The sequence below is a fragment of the Pseudophryne corroboree genome, chromosome 6, assembly GCF_028390025.1.
Source record: "Pseudophryne corroboree isolate aPseCor3 chromosome 6, aPseCor3.hap2, whole genome shotgun sequence".
NCBI lineage: Eukaryota > Metazoa > Chordata > Amphibia > Anura > Myobatrachidae > Pseudophryne > Pseudophryne corroboree.
Genome location: NC_086449.1, coordinates 88,016,550 through 88,034,119, shown reverse-complemented (window position 1 = coordinate 88,034,119; position 17,570 = coordinate 88,016,550). Strand labels below are relative to the sequence as shown.

Genomic DNA, 17,570 nt, shown 5'->3' with positions numbered 1-17,570 from the left:
AATGTGTAAAAACGGGACTTTGTCTGCCGTAATGTGTAAAAAACGGGGACTTTGGCTGCCGTAATGTGTAAAAAACGGGGACTTTGGCTGCCGTAATGTGTAAAAAACGGGGACGCTGTCTGCCGTAATGTGTAAAAACGGGACGTTGTCTGCCGTAATGTGTAAAAAAGGGGACGTTGTCTGCCGTAATGTGTAAAAAACGGGGACGCTGTCTGCCGTAATGTGTAAAAAACGGGGACGCTGTCTGCCGTAATGTGTAAAAACGGGACGTTGTCTGCCGTAATGTGTAAAAAACGGGGACGCTGTCTGCCGTAATGTGTAAAAAATGGGGACACAGTCTGCCGTAATGTGTAAAAAATGGGGACGCTGTCTGCCGTAATGTGTAAAAAACGGGTACGCTGTCTGCCGTAATGTGTAAAAATGGGACGTTGTCTGCCGTAATGTGTAAAAACGGGACGATGTCTGCCGTAATGTGTAAAAACAGGACGATGTCTGCCGTAATGTGTAAAAACGGGACTTTGTCTGCCGTAATGTGTAAAAAACGGGGACTTTGTCTGCCGTAATGTGTAAAAACGGGGACGCTGTCTGCCGTAATGTGTAAAAAACGGGGACGCTGTCAGCCGTAATGTGTAAAAACGGGACGTTGTCTGCCGTAATGTGTAAAAAAGGGGAATCTGTCTGCCGTAATGTGTAAATTGGGGTACTGTCTCCTGTAAGGTATAAAAAGGGGTACCTAACTCTGATCCCAAATCTTCCAACTATTTCAACTCAAGGGCTACCTAAAACACATATTTGTAAAAAATAAATAAATGTTTAAATAAAAAAAATAGAAGTAGGCAGGCACTGTCAGCCTACTTCCATGACATCACAAGTGGCGGTAAGGTTCATCGCCGGACTTTGCGGATCATTATGGCTGCAGTGCCTCACCAGCCAATGACCTCACCGCACGCCACTGTCGTATGATGAAATCTGTACTACAGGCTATACCCAGGTATACAGGAAATGATGGTCACCCTGCAGTCTAGAGATGGACACGCAGGAGAAGCCTCAGGTCTCCGCAGAGACTGCTGACCATCACAGGCAAGTTCACATTCACACCTAGAGAAGTGATATTTCAAAATGAGAAAGGGGGGATGGGAGGGAACCAGCAGCTCCATAGAGACAGTGATGTCATATTTACCATGTAATAGGGACACGCGTATCATTAGACACATGGACGCTGCTATTCAATCAGTGTATGTATGGGGGGTGAGATCTGTAGGAGAGCTCTAATATATGTATCAGGAGGATTTGGACTCGAAATGTTGTCCCTATTGAAACAGTTTCACAAAGAACAGGAAGTGACGCTGAAAATGACCCCGCCCTCATAGCACAGAGGTTTTCTTCTAAGTCCGCCCAAACATTATAAGAGGAAGATCTCAGGGCAGTGACATAACAGTCAGAGGTTTCTCTTTGTGGTATAGTTACAGCAGTGATCAGGAAGGAACATGTCAGGCAGAGGTAAAGGCGGTAAGGGGCTCGGGAAAGGAGGCGCCAAGCGCCACAGGAAGGTGCTGCGGGATAACATCCAGGGCATCACCAAGCCTGCTATCCGCCGTCTAGCACGGAGAGGAGGCGTGAAGCGCATCTCCGGCCTCATCTACGAGGAGACCCGCGGGGTGCTGAAGGTGTTTCTGGAGAACGTGATCCGGGACGCCGTCACTTACACCGAGCACGCCAAGAGGAAGACTGTCACCGCTATGGATGTGGTCTATGCTCTCAAGCGCCAGGGACGCACTCTGTATGGCTTCGGAGGCTAAACACTGAGGCGCATCTAATACCATCATCCGCACACAAAGGCCCTTTTCAGGGCCGCCCATCTCTTCTATGAGAGAGCTATAACCATGCGCCAGTATTACTCTACACTGCTTCTCCTGACTATACACCGGGGAGAGAACCTTATTTGTATTAGGTTACGGTCTATCCGCTCTCCATGCATGTAATATATAGCTGATTTACGGCCACCATTTAATAACGTTATATTCTGCAACTACTGTAGGTGTCAGTGGTGCTCCATAGACTTGCACAGGCTGTGCAGATTGTTCTAAAGGTGTAATAATGTTCTATTCTGGGGCGGGTTCTGTAATCGTGTTTCTATGATGTCTACATAGTATTAGCTACTGTAACTAGTATTGCTCAGATGAATAGGAATAACTACAACAGGAGACAGACTGCTATGGGGATGTATAATTAGGTATCTGCATTAAAACCAATGGTACCTTTTGGGCGCTGCTAGATAACAAGATCTCTGTTTTAATAGACCCACAGCTGTGAGGAGGAATGTGTGATCTCCTATAGATATAACCCTAAGGAAATCTTCAGAAGAAATCTACCATAAAAATAAGCGCTGGAAGGAAAAAAATAAAATAAAAAGTTATTCAATAAAATTATCAATTCTTTAAAATATCATTATTTCAAATCGGTGCCAACACCAAAATGAACTGTTTTGTCTTTTATATCGATTGATTTGATGTTTGCACCGGGTTGTTATTGATTGTATAGTTTTACGCTCGCAACTCTCTACAGATTTTCGTCTTCTCAGCGCTGAGTTCCTTTTGTCAATTGAATGGTAAGAAATCCCTGTTCTCATCAAAGACAAAAAAAAATCCTTGGTCTGGGGAGGGGAACTACTATATTTTGTGGAAGTGAAAAAATAATAGTAAAATATATCCTTCATATGGACTCAGAATTGAGAGGAATAACTCTGCTGTTGCCCCAGTAACATAGATCATTACATGATCATAGCACTATACTGTGTGATCACCGGGACATTACACCTCTAATACATGAGACCTGGTCAAGGCGAAATAAATGTAATAGCTGCAGAGTTGGAAGCTGAGCTGAAGCGGTATGAGCCGATGAGTTATAAGCGGAAATACATTATATATACACATTGTATCCAATGCCCTGTTACATCCTACACAATGTGTACATTATTAACTAAAGAACTAAATTGACTTGGATACAACTGGCTGGTGTATTCCCAGCTCACACTGAAAAATAAATTGCGCAGTCCGGCTAAAGTGGTTAAATTATATATAAAACAATCAACGCCTTCTCATGTCGATTTTTGTAACAATTATCTGCTACTAGAAATGGTGGTTTTTTCCCCATAGTTCAAACGGTTATTTAAAACCAATCGGTGGAGGCGGCGTTATCCAATCAGGGTGCAGCACTGTGTATAAATAGGTTTGCATGTAGCCATTTTTCTCATTGTTATAGCTGTACAGTAGTATTTGCAGTTGCTTCTTGTGAAATATGGCCAGGACCAAGCAAACAGCGCGGAAGTCCACCGGCGGGAAAGCTCCCCGCAAACAGTTAGCCACCAAAGCCGCCCGGAAAAGTGCCCCAGCTACTGGCGGCGTGAAGAAGCCTCACCGCTACCGTCCCGGGACTGTTGCTCTCAGAGAGATCCGCCGCTACCAAAAATCCACTGAACTGCTGATCCGCAAGCTGCCCTTCCAGCGTCTGGTGCGGGAGATCGCCCAGGATTTCAAGACCGACCTGCGCTTCCAGAGCTCCGCCGTCATGGCCCTACAAGAGGCCAGTGAGGCTTATCTGGTGGGGCTTTTCGAGGACACCAACCTGTGCGCCATCCACGCCAAGAGGGTGACCATCATGCCCAAAGACATCCAGCTAGCCCGCAGAATCCGAGGGGAGAGGGCATAGATACTCGGCACTACTATACACGCAGCAACACGAAGGCTCTTTTCAGAGCCACCAAATCTTCCTATAAACTAGCTGAATCAAACCTATAAATGTCAGCATCATCCAGTTGTGACGAACCCTCCGTTCCGATCTACAACTGACTGGACAAATCTAATACATGTATACGTTATGATGAAGAGATAAACAAAAGCCAGAGGGATAAAGAAATGTTTACACAGTATGTATGAAATAATTCCATGACGGCCAGAGCACGGTTATACCAGTGTTCCCGATACATCGCCTTGGAGAATTGCTGCTTTTCCAGCATGTCTCCTGCAGTGAGGAGCGCACGGATAGAGAATATCGTTTTCTCATTGCGCCGTGTGATAAGATAGATCACTCGCACACAAAGCCGAGCTTAGGTAGGAAATCCCGGCTATATACGATCAGTGCACGTCCCAGAAAAGCTGAAGGGGCCTCAATGGCAGAATGCAGTGATAGCAGAGGGAACATTTATGCGATCACTAGACTAAACCACAATTGGAAAGAGCGCCGGAAGTGAGAGCATCGTAACATTAGCAAAATGATAAAGCAGCTAAAGCTCATACATGTGTAATGTATAATACAGAATGATCCTGTTCCCTGCACCACAGTCTGTGAATGAAGTGTGGTTAATAAAAGCGCGGCTAGCGATACAGTAATGACAATGGTAGTACACACAGCTCTCCTGAGAAGACGTGGGTGGCTCTGAGAAGAGCCTTTGTGTTGTGTGTCGGGTACATATCGGATCTGTGGTGGAAGCTGCCAGCATCACGTTACTTGCTCTTGGCCGATTTGTGGCTCTCAGTCTTCTTGGGCAGCAGTACAGCCTGGATGTTGGGCAGAACGCCTCCCTGGGCGATGGTCACACCACCGAGCAGCTTATTGAGCTCTTCGTCGTTGCGTACAGCCAGCTGCAGGTGGCGGGGGATGATGCGGGTCTTCTTGTTGTCGCGGGCGGCGTTTCCGGCGAGCTCCAAAATCTCAGCCGTCAGATACTCCAGCACCGCGGCCAGATAGACCGGTGCACCGGCTCCCACTCGCTCGGCATAATTACCTTTCCTCAGCAGACGGTGAACTCGACCGACTGGGAACTGGAGACCGGCACGGGATGAACGAGTCTTTGCCTTAGCACGGGTCTTGCCGCCTTGTTTCCCTCTTCCAGACATGCTTGTGAGGTTCAATGAGATAACAAAAAAAGACCTCTTTTTCAACTGAAAGAAATATCTCCAAAACATCCCCCTCCTCTTACATATATACTCAGAAGCGACATGCTGCTTGCTCTGTGATTGGTCTGCTTACAAGCTGACCAATTGCAGCTCAACTTCATCCACAGACCAATCCGCTAAAAGAAGGGTGGGGTTACGATGCGTACCAGTGTCACATGACACTTCTACCCAATAGTGTAGCTTGCATTGCATTGTGCTGTAAAGAACATCTAGAATGCCTGATCCAGCGAAGTCTGCTCCGGCGCCCAAGAAAGGCTCTAAGAAAGCAGTGACCAAGACCCAGAAGAAGGATGGGAAGAAGCGTAGAAAGAGCAGGAAGGAGAGTTACGCCATTTATGTCTACAAGGTGCTGAAGCAGGTGCACCCTGACACCGGCATCTCTTCCAAGGCTATGGGCATCTTGAACTCCTTTGTCAATGACATCTTTGAGCGCATTGCGGGGGAAGCTTCCCGCCTGGCTCATTACAACAAGCGCTCCACCATCACCTCCCGGGAGATCCAGACCGCCGTACGCCTGCTGCTGCCGGGAGAGCTGGCCAAGCACGCCGTGTCCGAGGGCACCAAGGCCGTCACCAAGTACACCAGCGCCAAGTAATCTCCCCCTTCTCTGACCCACATCAACACAAAGGCTCTTTTAAGAGCCACCCACCTCCTCTAATCGGGCTGTGACTATGATGGTTTGTGCTGTGTCTACTTGGCTGGATCACAGTACCCCAGGCTGTATAGACTGAGTCTTGCAGTTTATAATTCTTGTTACTACAGAACCGGTTTCTCGATATTCCTTACATTAGAAAAGTTCCTTGTAGGTGCTGAAAGCAGCCATACTCTGCCCGTGTAGTTGTAGAACTGGAAAATTATTGGATCTGATTAAAATGTTACAAAGTCTCTTTACACTAACAATTGGTGCCAGTATTATGATCACTCTGCATCTCGGATACACACAGTTGGAGATAATTACTGCACGATGACCTGTGTCAGTCTATTCCTATAATTGCAGAAATAGCACCAGGGCGCAAACTCCGGCGTTACTGCGGTTCTATTGTTCCCAGTCAGTTTCATGAGAACAGGATCCATTTAGATGTATCAATGTGTTTAGTGATGACACCACGTGATTCCTGTGTAGGCACACCTGCTCTGAGTGCTCCTTATACTGGAATAACAGTAACACCGCTTCCAGGGTTATTTGTGCAGCAGTGACCTGGATAGAGACTCGGCTGAGTATAGTAGCTGCAGCGCTCAGGTTTATATTGAGCTGGCCCCATATACAATACCACATGCGGATAAGTGGCGCATTATACAGTGATATAAAAGGGACCAACAGCTGTAATGCCGGAGCGCTTATCAATTGGGAGCTTTAACCAGAATAACCAAACCCAGGCGCCAGGAATACTGCTAGCCGTCACATAGGGCCCAGGCACAAGCGGCAATGTCGGTGGGAGAATGGGAGAGAGGAGGTTTTTTCAGGCTGCGATTTGAATTGCTGACTCCGGCGAATGTATTTTTTTACCCTCCCGCCGATTTCTGCTCGGCTGTCATTGGTCCATTTTGAATAATCTCCCTCCTATCCCAAGGCGGCAGTGTAGGTTTCATTACAATGTATCCACCGAGAAACACGCTATTTATCATTTTAGAGAGATGAAATGTCACTACTTATCAAGAAATGCTTCTATGTATCGTTCTTCCTTTACCATAATTGTTTATTTAGACGTGAGGTAAATAAGATTCCTTCCCTTTGTACTCTGGGAACATAAAGCCTAATTAGATGGTCTGAACAGGACCTGCTTTGTGACGGTGTGGCAGAGGAAACGAGATATCAGCTGCCGCTGTGTGAGGCGAGCTTGTGTAGTGTAGATAAGCGCGGGTGACTGGCGTATCTTGGGTAACACGATCTTTCTCCTGTTGCTCTCTGTACCACGGCTCAGCAGACACATTGCTTATGTAGCGTGTGATTAGCGCTGAACACTGTCATACTGAGCAGCGCTGCAATACATCTACCTCCTGTACTCATTATACAGCTGCCACGCATAGAAATAACCCGTCCAGTACTAGCAGCGTCTGATCGTAGGAATAATAGCTCTCTGCTGCTGGCATGAATAATGTCTATGCGAATTCTAGTTTAGTCTACTGATTAGACCACTGCCTGTCTGAGACAATTCAATGGAGACCTTAGGAACTTACATGAAACAAATTGCATGATGGGTATAACGACCTTCATGCGCTGAGATACTGTATCTGCCCTATAATACCGCCACCATTAGTGTTCTCTCAGAGACAATAAATCATTCATATCTGGCGACTATTAATCATACTTGCCTACCTGACCATCCCCATGAGGTAGAAAATGCTCTGTTCCTGGTAATGTATGATTGCCATCACCTGTGGTGAAACACCTTTCTTATCAATTAACTAGCTCACCACAGGTGATGGCAATCATACATTACCAGGAAAGTCCAGGACCAGAGCATTTTCTCCCTCATGGAGAGGGTCAGGTAGGCAAGTATGCTATTAATCACTCTACAGGTGACGTCGTGCGCCTACAGCTCTGCCGGGACAGGGTGAGTGGCTCTGAAAAGAGCCTTTGTGGGGATAACAAGGAAGCGAGGCTGCGGCGGCTCTTTTATCACTTCTTGGCCGCAGTTTTCTTGGGCTTAGCTGCCTTCTTGGCCGGGCTTTTTGCCGCTTTGGGTTTCAGTGCCTTCTTAGCCGGACTCTTGGCGGATTTGGGCTTCGCTGCCTTCTTGGCGGGACTCTTGGCCGCCTTCTTAGGCTTCACAGTTTTAGGCTTCTTTGGGATTTTGGCAGCAGCCGCTTTTGCGGGTTTCTTCACCTTCTTGGGGCTCTTGGCTGCACTCGGAGCTTTCTTGGGCTTCTTCGGAGATGTGGCCACTTTCTTTGCCGCTGGTTTCTTGGGCTTCTGGGCGGCCTTCTTGCTTTCCACCTGCTTATTGAGTTTTAAGGAGCCGGAAGCGCCGGTGCCTTTCACCTGGGTGAGAGTTCCTTTGGTCACCAATCCTTTCACCCCCACTTTGATGCGGCTGTTGTTCCTCTCCACATCGTAGCCTCCGGCAGCCAGAGCCTTCTTCAGGGCGGCAAGAGAAACTCCACTGCGCTCCTTGGAGGCGGCCACGGCTTTTACAATCAGCTCGGAGACGCTGGGTCCGGAAGATTTGGAGCTTTTCTTAGCTCCCCCTGCAGCTTTCTTCGGCTGCCTCTTCTTTTTGGCCTCGCCCTCTGATATAGGGACACCGGAGGCGGCTGGTGCAGTTTCTGCCATGTTAGCGTACAACAAAATACCTAATACAGAAGTACTAAGTAAACTCTCTCTCAGATCCGGATGTCTCTAATATACACTGCCTGCTGTGATTGGCTGTTGAGCTTGGCGCCTCCTGTGCTCCCATTGGCGGAATAAGCAGCCGTGTAAACTCTTTCCTGCCTGAGTGTTTGGGGGGATCTGCTCTCACCTTGTGTTTCTCTAGCGCAGAAAAACAGTCTTTTATAGGGCATGACGAGAGCGGCGAGCCGGCTCTCTGTACCGCACTCGTACTCCAAGTCTCTTCGAACCCTATATGGCCATTGCTGGCCTAGTCGCTGAGAAGGAGGACAGGCATAGCGACTGGAAGCTCACCCACAGCAGGATGGAAGTGCCCGGCCTGTAACACATCTCTCCTTTACTGTGAGGCTAATACGTCCATTCTGACCTATCTGTCTCCTCCTGGCCCTGTAGATAATGAAGGTGATTTGCAGCACACTCTGTGCAGAGTAGGGTGCATAATAAAACACATAAAGATGACGTGTTGGCTCTTGAACACACAGGTACATAGCACAGGCATGATGCCTCACACGGTGCTGGCGCTCTTGTCTATGAATCATAGCTACTAGGACAAGGTAAGTATGCTTAGTAGATACAATTGCTGGTTACACATCCCTGGGGTTTTTCTGGCTGTGAAGAGTGCGTTTGGCACTTCCCACCAACGATCTTATAGCTAGGAAGATGGCTGTGGTGCCCTGGTCCCATTCCTCTCAGACTGCCAGGAAATAAACCCCTAGTGAAGAATAATAAGAATTTACTTACCGATAATTCTATTTCTCGGAGTCCGTAGTGGATGCTGGGGTTCCTGAAAGGACCATGGGGAATAGCGGCTCCGCAGGAGACAGGGCACAAAAAAGTAAAGCTTTACTAGGTCAGGTGGTGTGCACTGGCTCCTCCCCCCATGACCCTCCTCCAGACTCCAGTTAGGTACTGTGCCCGGACGAGCATACACAATAAGGGAGGCATTTTGAATCCCGGGTAAGACTCATACCAGCCACACCAATCACACCGTACAACTTGTGATCTAAACCCAGTTAACAGTATGACAACAGAAAGGGCCTCTTAAAGATGGCTCCTTAACAATAACCCGAATTAGTTAACAATAACTATGTACAAGTATTGCAGATAATCCGCACTTGGGATGGGCGCCCAGCATCCACTACGGACTCCGAGAAATAGAATTATCGGTAAGTAAATTCTTATTTTCTCTATCGTCCTAAGTGGATGCTGGGGTTCCTGAAAGGACCATGGGGATTATACCAAAGCTCCCAAACGGGCGGGAGAGTGCGGATGACTCTGCAGCACCGAATGAGAGAACTCCAGGTCCTCCTTTGCCAGGGTATCAAATTTGTAAAATTTTACAAACGTGTTCTCCCCCGACCACGTAGCTGCTCGGCAGAGTTGTAATGCCGAGACCCCTCGGGCAGCCGCCCAAGATGAGCCCACCTTCCTTGTGGAGTGGGCTTTTACAGTTTTAGGCTGTGGCAGGCCTGCCACAGAATGTGCAAGTTGAATTGTGTTACAAATCCAACGAGCAATCGACTGCTTAGAAGCAGGTGCGCCCAAATTGTTGGGTGCATACAATATAAACAGCGAGTCAGATTTTCTGACTCCAGCCGTCCTTGCAATGTATATTTTTAAGGCTCTGACAACGTCCAACAACTTGGAGTCCTCCAAGTCGCTAGTGGCCGCAGGCACCACAATAGGTTGGTTCAGATGAAATGCTGATACCACTTTAGGGAGAAAATGCGGACGAGTCCGCAGTTCTGCCCTATCCGAATGGAAGATTAGATAAGGACTTTTATAAGATAAAGCCGCCAATTCAGATACTCTCCTGGCAGAGGCCAGGGCTAGTAACATAGTCACTTTCAATGTGAGATATTTCAAATCCACCTTTTTCAATGGTTCAAACCAATGGGATTTGAGGAAATCTAAAACTACATTTAGATCCCACGGTGCCACCGGAGGCACCACAGGAGGCTGTATATGCAGTACTCCCTTGACAAAAGTCTGGACCTCAGGGACAGAGGCCAATTCTTTTTGGAAGAATATTGACAGGGCCGAAATTTGAACCTTAATGGATCCCAATTTGAGACCCATAGATAATCCTGATTGCAGGAAATGTAGGAAACGACCCAGTTGGAATTCCTCCGTCGGAACCCTCCGATCCTCGCACCACGCTACATATTTTCGCCAAATGCGGTGATAATGTTTCACGGTGACTTCCTTCCGTGCCTTAATCAAGGTAGGAATGACTTCTTCTGGAATGCCTTTCCCTTTTAGGATCTGGCGTTCAACCGCCATGCCGTCAAACGCAGCCGCGGTAAGTCTTGAAAAAGACAGGGACCCTGCTGTAGCAGGTCCCTTCTCAGAGGTAGAGGCCACGGTTCGTCCGTGAGCATCTCTTGAAGTTCCGGATACCAAGTCCTTCTCGGCCAATCCGGAACCACTAGTATTGTTCTTACTCTTCTTTGCCGTATGATCTTCAATACCTTTGGTATGAGCGGCAGAGGAGGAAACACATACACTGACTGGTACACCCAAGGAGTTACCAGTGCGTCCACAGCTATTGCCTGTGGATCTCTTGACCTGGCGCAATATTTGTCCAGTTTCTTGTTGAGGCGAGACGCCATCATGTCTACAATTGGTCTTTCCCAACGGTCTATTAACATGTTGAAGACTTCTGGATGTAGACCCCACTCTCCCGGATGAAGATCGTGTCTGCTGAGGAAGTCTGCTTCCCAGTTGTCCACGCCCGGGATGAACACTGCTGACAGTGCTATCACGTGATTCTCCGCCCAGCGAAGAATCTTGGCAGCTTCTGCCATTGCACTCCTGCTTCTTGTGCCGCCCTTCCTGTTTACATGGGCGACCGCCGTGATGTTGTCCGACTGAATCAACACCGGCTTTCCTTGCAGGAGAAGTTCCGCCTGGCTTAGAGCATTGTAGATTGCTCTTAGTTCCAGAATGTTTATGTGAAGAGACTTTTCCAGACTCGTCCATACTCCCTGGAAGTTTCTTCCTTGTGTGACTGCTCCCCAGCCTCTCAGGCTGGCGTCCGTGGTCACCAGGATCCAATCCTGAATGCCGAATCTGCGGCCTTCTAATAGGTGAGCCTTCTGCAACCACCACAGAAGTGACACCCTTGTCTTTGGTGACAGGGTTATTCGCAGGTGCATCTGCAGATGCGACCCTGACCATTTGTCCAACAGATCCCTTTGGAATATTCTTGCATGGAATCTGCCGAATGGAATTGCTTCGTAAGAAGCCACCATTTTTCCCAGGACTCTTGTGTACTGACACTTTTCCTGGTTTTAGGAGGTTCCTGACCAGATCGGATAACTCCTTGGCTTTTTCCTCTGGAAGGAAAACCTTTTTCTGAACCGTGTCCAGAATCATTCCTAGGAACAGCAGACGAGTTGTCGGGATTAAATGGGATTTTGGAATATTCAGAATCCACCCGTGTTGTCTTAGCACCTCTTGAGATAGTGCTAAAGCTGTCTCCAGCTGTTCTCTGGACCTTGCCCTTATTAGGAGATCGTCCAAGTATGGGATAACTAATACGCCTTTTCTTCGAAGAAGAATCATCATCTCGGCCATTACCTTGGTAAAGACCCGAGGCGCCGTGGACAATCCGAACGGCAGCGTCTGAAACTGATAGTGACAGTTTTGAACAATGAACCTGAGGTACCCCTGGTGTGCGGGGTAAATCGGAACGTGTAGATACGCATCCTTGATGTCCAAGGATACCATAAAGTCCCCTTCTTCCAGGTTCGCTATCACTGCTCTGAGTGACTCCATCTTGAACTTGAACTTTTTTATGTAGAGGTTCAAGGACTTCAGATTTAGAATAGGCCTTACCGAGCCATCCGGCTTCGGTACCACAAATAGAGTGGAATAATACCCCTTTCCTTGTTGTAATAGGGGTACTTTGACTATCACCTGCTGAGCGTACAGCTTGTGAATGGCTTCCAACACCCTCTCCCTTTCGGAAGAGACGGTTGGTAAGGCAGACTTCAGGAAACGATGAGGAGGATCCGTCTCTAATTCCAACCTGTACCCCTGAGATATTATCTGCAGGATCCAGGGGTCTACCTGCGAGTGAGCCCACTGCGCGCTGTAATTTTTGAGACGGCCCCCCACTGTCCCCGAGTCCGCTTGAGAGGCCCCAGCGTCATGCTGAGGTTTTTGCAGGAGCCGGGGAGGGCTTCTGTTCCTGGGAAGGAGCTGCCTGTTGGTGTCTCTTCCCTCTTCCTCTGCCTCGTGGCAGGTACGACAAGCCCTTTGCTCTCTTATTTTTGTAGGAGCGAAAAGGCTGCGGTTGAAAGGTCGGTGCCTTTCTCTGTTGGGGAGTGACTTGAGGTAAAAAAGTGGATTTCCCGGCAGTAGCCGTGGCCACCAAGTCTGATAGACCAACTCCAAATAACTCCTCCCCTTTATACGGCAAAACCTCCATGTGACGTTTTGAATCCGCATCGCCTGTCCACTGTCGTGTCCATAAGGCTCTTCTGGCTGAAATGGACATAGCACTCACCCGAGATGCCAGTGTGCAAATATCCCTCTGTGCATCACGCATATAGATAAATGCATCCTTTATTTGTTCTAACGACAGTAAAACATTGTCCCTATCTAGGGTATCAATATTTTCAATCAGGGATTCTGACCAAACTACTCCAGCACTGCACATCCAGGCAGTTGCTATAGCTGGTCGTAGTATAACACCTGCATGTGTGTATATATTCTTTTGAATAACTTCCATCTTTCTATCTGATGGATCCTTAAGTGCGGCCGTCTCAGGAGAGGGTAACGCCACTTGTTTGGATAAGCGTGTGAGCGCCTTGTCCACCTTAGGGGGTGTTTCCCAGCGCGCCCTAACCTCTGGCGGGAAAGGGTATAATGCCAATAACTTTTTTGAAATTATCAACTTTTTATCAGGAGCAACCCACGCTTCATCACACACGTCATTTAATTCTTCTGATTCAGGAAAAACTGTTTGTAGTTTTTTCACACCATACATAATACCCTGTTTTACGGTATCTGTAGTATCAGCTAAATGTAACGTCTCCTTCATTGCCAAAATCATATAACGTGTGGCCCTACTGGAAAATACGTTTGAATTTCTACCGTCGTCACTGGAATCAGTGCCCGTGTCTGGGTCTGTGTCGACCGACTGAGGCAAAGGGCGTTTTACAGCCCCTGACGGTGTTTGAGGCGCCTGGACAGGCATTAATTGATTGTCCGGCCGCCTCATGTCCTCAACTGACTGTTTAAGGGAAGATAAACCATCACGTAATTCCACAAATAAAGGCATCCATTCTGGTGTCGACCCCCTGGGGGGTGACATCTGCATATTTGGCAATTGCTCCGCCTCCACACCAATATCGTCCTCATACATGTCGACACCACGTACCGACACACACCGCAAACTCACAGGGAATGCTCTAATGAAGACAGGACCCACTAGCCCTTTTGGGGAGACAGAGGGAGAGTCTGCCAGCACACACCACAAAGCGCTATATATACAAGGGATATCCTTATATTAAGTGCTCCCTTATAGCTGCTTTAATATATATATATATAGCCATTAATGTGCCCCCCCTCTCTGTTTTACCCTGTTTCTGTAGTGCAGTGCAGGGGAGAGACCTGGGAGCCGTTCTGACCAGCGGAGCTGTGACAGAAAATGGCGCCGTGTGCTGAGGAGATAGGCCCCGCCCCTTTTTCGGCGGGTTCTTCTCCCGCTATTTTTCCAGTCAGGCAGGGGTTAAATATCTCCATATAGCCCCTATGGGCTATATGTGAGGTATTTTTAGCCTTGTATAAGGTTTATATTTGCCTCTCAGAGCGCCCCCCCCCAGCGCTCTGCACCCTCAGTGACTGCCCAGTGAAGTGTGCTGAGAGGAAAATGGCGCACAGCTGCAGTGCTGTGCGCTACCTTATGAAGACTGAGGAGTCTTCAGCCGCCGGTTTCCGGACCTCTTCACGCTTCAGCATCTGCAAGGGGGTCGGCGGCGCGGCTCCGGGACCGGACTCCACGGCTGGGCCTGTGTTCGATCCCTCTGGAGCTAATGGTGTCCAGTAGCCAAGCAGCAAATCCACTCTGCATGCAGGTGAGTTTACTACTTTCCCCCTAAGTCCCACGTTGCAGTGATCCTGTTGCCAGCAGGACTCACTGTAAAGAAAAAAACCTAAACTAAACTTTCTCTAAGCAGCTCTTTAGGAGAGCCACCTAGATTGCACCCTTCTCGTTCGGGCACAAAATCTAACTGGAGTCTGGAGGAGGGTCATGGGGGGAGGAGCCAGTGCACACCACCTGACCTAGTAAAGCTTTACTTTTTTGTGCCCTGTCTCCTGCGGAGCCGCTATTCCCCATGGTCCTTTCAGGAACCCCAGCATCCACTTAGGACGATAGAGAAAATTACCTTGTGCCAGAAACTCTGATCATGCTGCCAAGTGCCAATACGGACAAGACGCTCACGGGAAAGTTACAGAAGGAGGTGCCCACCACGGTGGCTGGACCAGGGTACCAGACATCTGTTGGTCTAGCTGTTGCTCACTAGGAATGAGGGTAGCCAGCATCCACACCCCTTCAGAGCTCTAGGATCCCCACCCCAACGTTAGTTCAAGGTTATTTAATTTCCACATAAGGACAGTCTCCATAGTGCCTGTAGTGTATGCACCATACCCACATTGAGACATACACACTAGATCTCCAGAACAACCAACTTTTTACAGAGAGAAGACAAATGGGTATTGAGAAAGAATGTTTGTGTAAAGAGTTATGGTGAAGGAAGTGTGGGTGCTGATAAAAGGAGAGAGAGATTATAAAAATAGAGAGAAGGGTGCAAAAAATAGTGACATGAGAAAAACAGAGCATAGAATATAATGGGTGTGACTGGAGAAATAAGGTAAAGCCCAGAAGCCATGAGGAGAAGAAAGAGGAACAGGGAGAAGGGAGTCTGAGCACAGCTTGTAAGGAACATCTGTTGTTTCCTTACAATACTATTCCCGCCGATGGGAGCTATTCAGCACTGCTTATAATCACGTTTCTTTTCCAAGACTCTTTAGACTAGAGTCCTGTATCAGCGCCGTGTGCTATGTATGTTGACTGGTTGTCTCTTCATGCTGGACTGACAGCAATTACTTCCAGGTTTACTGTGATTACAGTGTAATCGTTATGGCTGAATCGTGATAATACCTCGTGACTCATTTCGTTCCCGCGCCTGCCGGTTATATAAAATAAAGGAGCAACAGAAAGTCTTGGCGGTTTTTTTTTTAAATGACAACGCCCAATGCATAAACCAATCAGGAAATTGGGCGTCTCTAACTTATCCAATGACAACTCAACACTGTGCATAAATAGAGACGTTAGCGGCAGCTCCTTTTCATTCTTGCTTCGTTTTATTATAGCTCTGTAGAGTTAGAGTATAGAAAAATGGCCAGGACCAAGCAGACCGCTCGCAAGTCTACTGGAGGGAAAGCTCCCCGAAAGCAGCTGGCAACCAAAGCCGCCCGGAAGAGCGCCCCAGCTACCGGAGGTGTGAAGAAGCCTCACCGTTACCGTCCAGGGACTGTTGCCCTTCGAGAGATCCGCCGCTATCAGAAGTCAACAGAGCTGCTGATCCGCAAGCTGCCCTTCCAGCGGCTGGTGCGGGAGATCGCCCAGGACTTCAAGACCGACCTGCGTTTCCAGAGTTCCGCCGTCATGGCCCTACAAGAGGCCAGCGAGGCTTATCTGGTGGGGCTTTTCGAGGACACCAACCTGTGCGCCATCCACGCCAAGAGGGTGACCATCATGCCCAAAGACATCCAGCTGGCCCGCAGGATCCGAGGGGAGAGGGCATAGATACTCGGCACTCCTATACACGCAACAACACAAAGGCTCTTTTCAGAGCCACCAAATCTTTCTATAACCTAGCTGAAGCATAAGCTACATATTGGTGTTTAATAGGAAGAATGTTAAATCCTTTCTCTGCACGGTTTCCTTATAGTTAGTAGTCACACAGCTCCTGGCCCCTGATCTGTAATAATCCTCACCGTCCTTCCAGCTTGCCGCTGCCCTGACTCCAGTAAGGAGCCTCCTCTATACGGCGTGCAGTCAGGGCACATGGGCAGTCATGGGTCTGCTATACAGAGCTATCCACACGGTCTAGATGTAGCTACAGTAGATCTCTACCTATAGTTCTAGCACCTAGGCTCTCCAGTACTTTATCTGGGGGCCGAGCTTTTAGCTGTGCCGCTCCGACTCTGAAACTTCCCCGCATAGTTTGAGAGGCCCCCACTCTAGTGTCTTTCGAAACAGACTCAAGATCTCCTGCTCTCAGTATTGTATGAAAAGCTTTTCTGTGCTATATTATTTTCATTCTATTTAGCGACTTGAGTGGTATTGGAGGAAGATCGCTACATAAAATAAATTACTGGATGTTTGCGGGACAGTAAAGCAATGCTACAAGTTACTTCTAATTTCCTTCCCTTCAGTATTATAGCGCACACAATGGCACTCCCTCCTATCCCGCTACACTTGGCTAATGAATCCCAGATCAAAGCAATGAATCAGCTCTTTGGGGTCAGGGTGGGTGGCTCTGAAAAGACCTTTGTGTTGCGGGGACAAGTATCTAGCAGTAAAATCACTTGCTCTTGGCCGGTTTGTGGCTCTCGGTCTTCTTGGGCAGCAGCACGGCCTGGATGTTGGGCAGAACGCCTCCCTGGGCGATGGTCACCCCACCGAGCAGCTTGTTGAGCTCTTCGTCGTTGCGCACAGCCAGCTGCAGGTGGCGGGGATGATGCGGGTCTTCTTGTTGTCACGGGCGGCGTTTCCGGCGAGCTCAAGAATCTCAGCCGTCAGATACTCCAGCACCGCGGCCAGATAGACCGGGGCACCGGCTCCCACTCGCTCAGCATAGTTTCCTTTTCTTAGCAGACGGTGAACTCGACCGACTGGGAACTGGAGACCGGCCCGGGATGAGCGAGTCTTTGCCTTAGCCCGGGTCTTGCCGCCTTGTTTTCCTCTTCCAGACATACTTGCGAGGTTCAATGAGATTAAAAGCTCTTTTTTTAACAAAAACACTTTGTGAAAACACCGCCCTCCTCTTACATATATACTCAGAAGCGACATGCTCTGTGATTGGTGACGGTCTGCTTACAAGCTAACTAATGCAGCTCAACTTCATCCACAGACCAATCCGCAAAAAGAAGGGAGGGGTTAAGATGCCAACCAGTGTCACATGACACGTCTACCCAATAGTGTAGCTTGCATTGGTGATGCCTCGTTTGCATAAGTTGCCTATAAATAAAACAGATGTGGTAAG

At 48.3% G+C, this 17,570-nt stretch overlaps 6 protein-coding genes and 1 pseudogene across 6 annotated transcripts; 4 read left to right on the top strand and 3 right to left on the bottom strand.

Annotated features, from left to right (window-relative positions):
- The first annotated feature begins 1,487 nt into the window (after positions 1–1,487).
- Positions 1,488–1,799, top strand: LOC134934327 (histone H4). The gene has a single exon (XM_063929786.1). It carries the CDS (start codon positions 1,488–1,490, stop codon positions 1,797–1,799), a length of 312 nt encoding a protein of 103 aa, XP_063785856.1.
- Positions 1,800–3,241: 1,442 nt separating this feature from the next.
- LOC134936395 (histone H3) lies at positions 3,242–4,325 on the top strand. Its single transcript, XM_063931430.1, has one exon. The coding sequence runs from the start codon at positions 3,298–3,300 to the stop codon at positions 3,706–3,708; it is 411 nt and encodes a 136-aa protein (XP_063787500.1). The 5' UTR covers positions 3,242–3,297; the 3' UTR covers positions 3,709–4,325.
- Positions 4,326–4,427: 102 nt separating this feature from the next.
- Positions 4,428–4,985, bottom strand: LOC134936393 (histone H2A type 1-like). Its single transcript, XM_063931428.1, has one exon. The coding sequence runs from the start codon at positions 4,962–4,964 to the stop codon at positions 4,503–4,505; it is 462 nt and encodes a 153-aa protein (XP_063787498.1). The 5' UTR covers positions 4,965–4,985; the 3' UTR covers positions 4,428–4,502.
- Positions 4,986–5,169: 184 nt separating this feature from the next.
- LOC134934326 (histone H2B 1.1-like) lies at positions 5,170–5,550 on the top strand. The gene is made up of 2 exons (XM_063929785.1): positions 5,170–5,313; positions 5,452–5,550. The coding sequence occupies exons 1-2, from the start codon at positions 5,170–5,172 to the stop codon at positions 5,548–5,550; spliced, it is 243 nt and encodes an 80-aa protein (XP_063785855.1).
- Positions 5,551–7,460: 1,910 nt separating this feature from the next.
- Positions 7,461–8,306, bottom strand: LOC134936391 (histone H1B-like). Its single transcript, XM_063931427.1, has one exon. The coding sequence runs from the start codon at positions 8,227–8,229 to the stop codon at positions 7,576–7,578; it is 654 nt and encodes a 217-aa protein (XP_063787497.1). The 5' UTR covers positions 8,230–8,306; the 3' UTR covers positions 7,461–7,575.
- A 7,337-nt stretch (positions 8,307–15,643) lies between these two features.
- LOC134936394 (histone H3) lies at positions 15,644–16,791 on the top strand. The gene has a single exon (XM_063931429.1). The coding sequence runs from the start codon at positions 15,698–15,700 to the stop codon at positions 16,106–16,108; it is 411 nt and encodes a 136-aa protein (XP_063787499.1). The 5' UTR covers positions 15,644–15,697; the 3' UTR covers positions 16,109–16,791.
- On the bottom strand, positions 16,413–17,369 carry LOC134936396 (histone H2A type 2-B-like; annotated as a pseudogene).
- Positions 17,370–17,570: the final 201 nt, after the last annotated feature.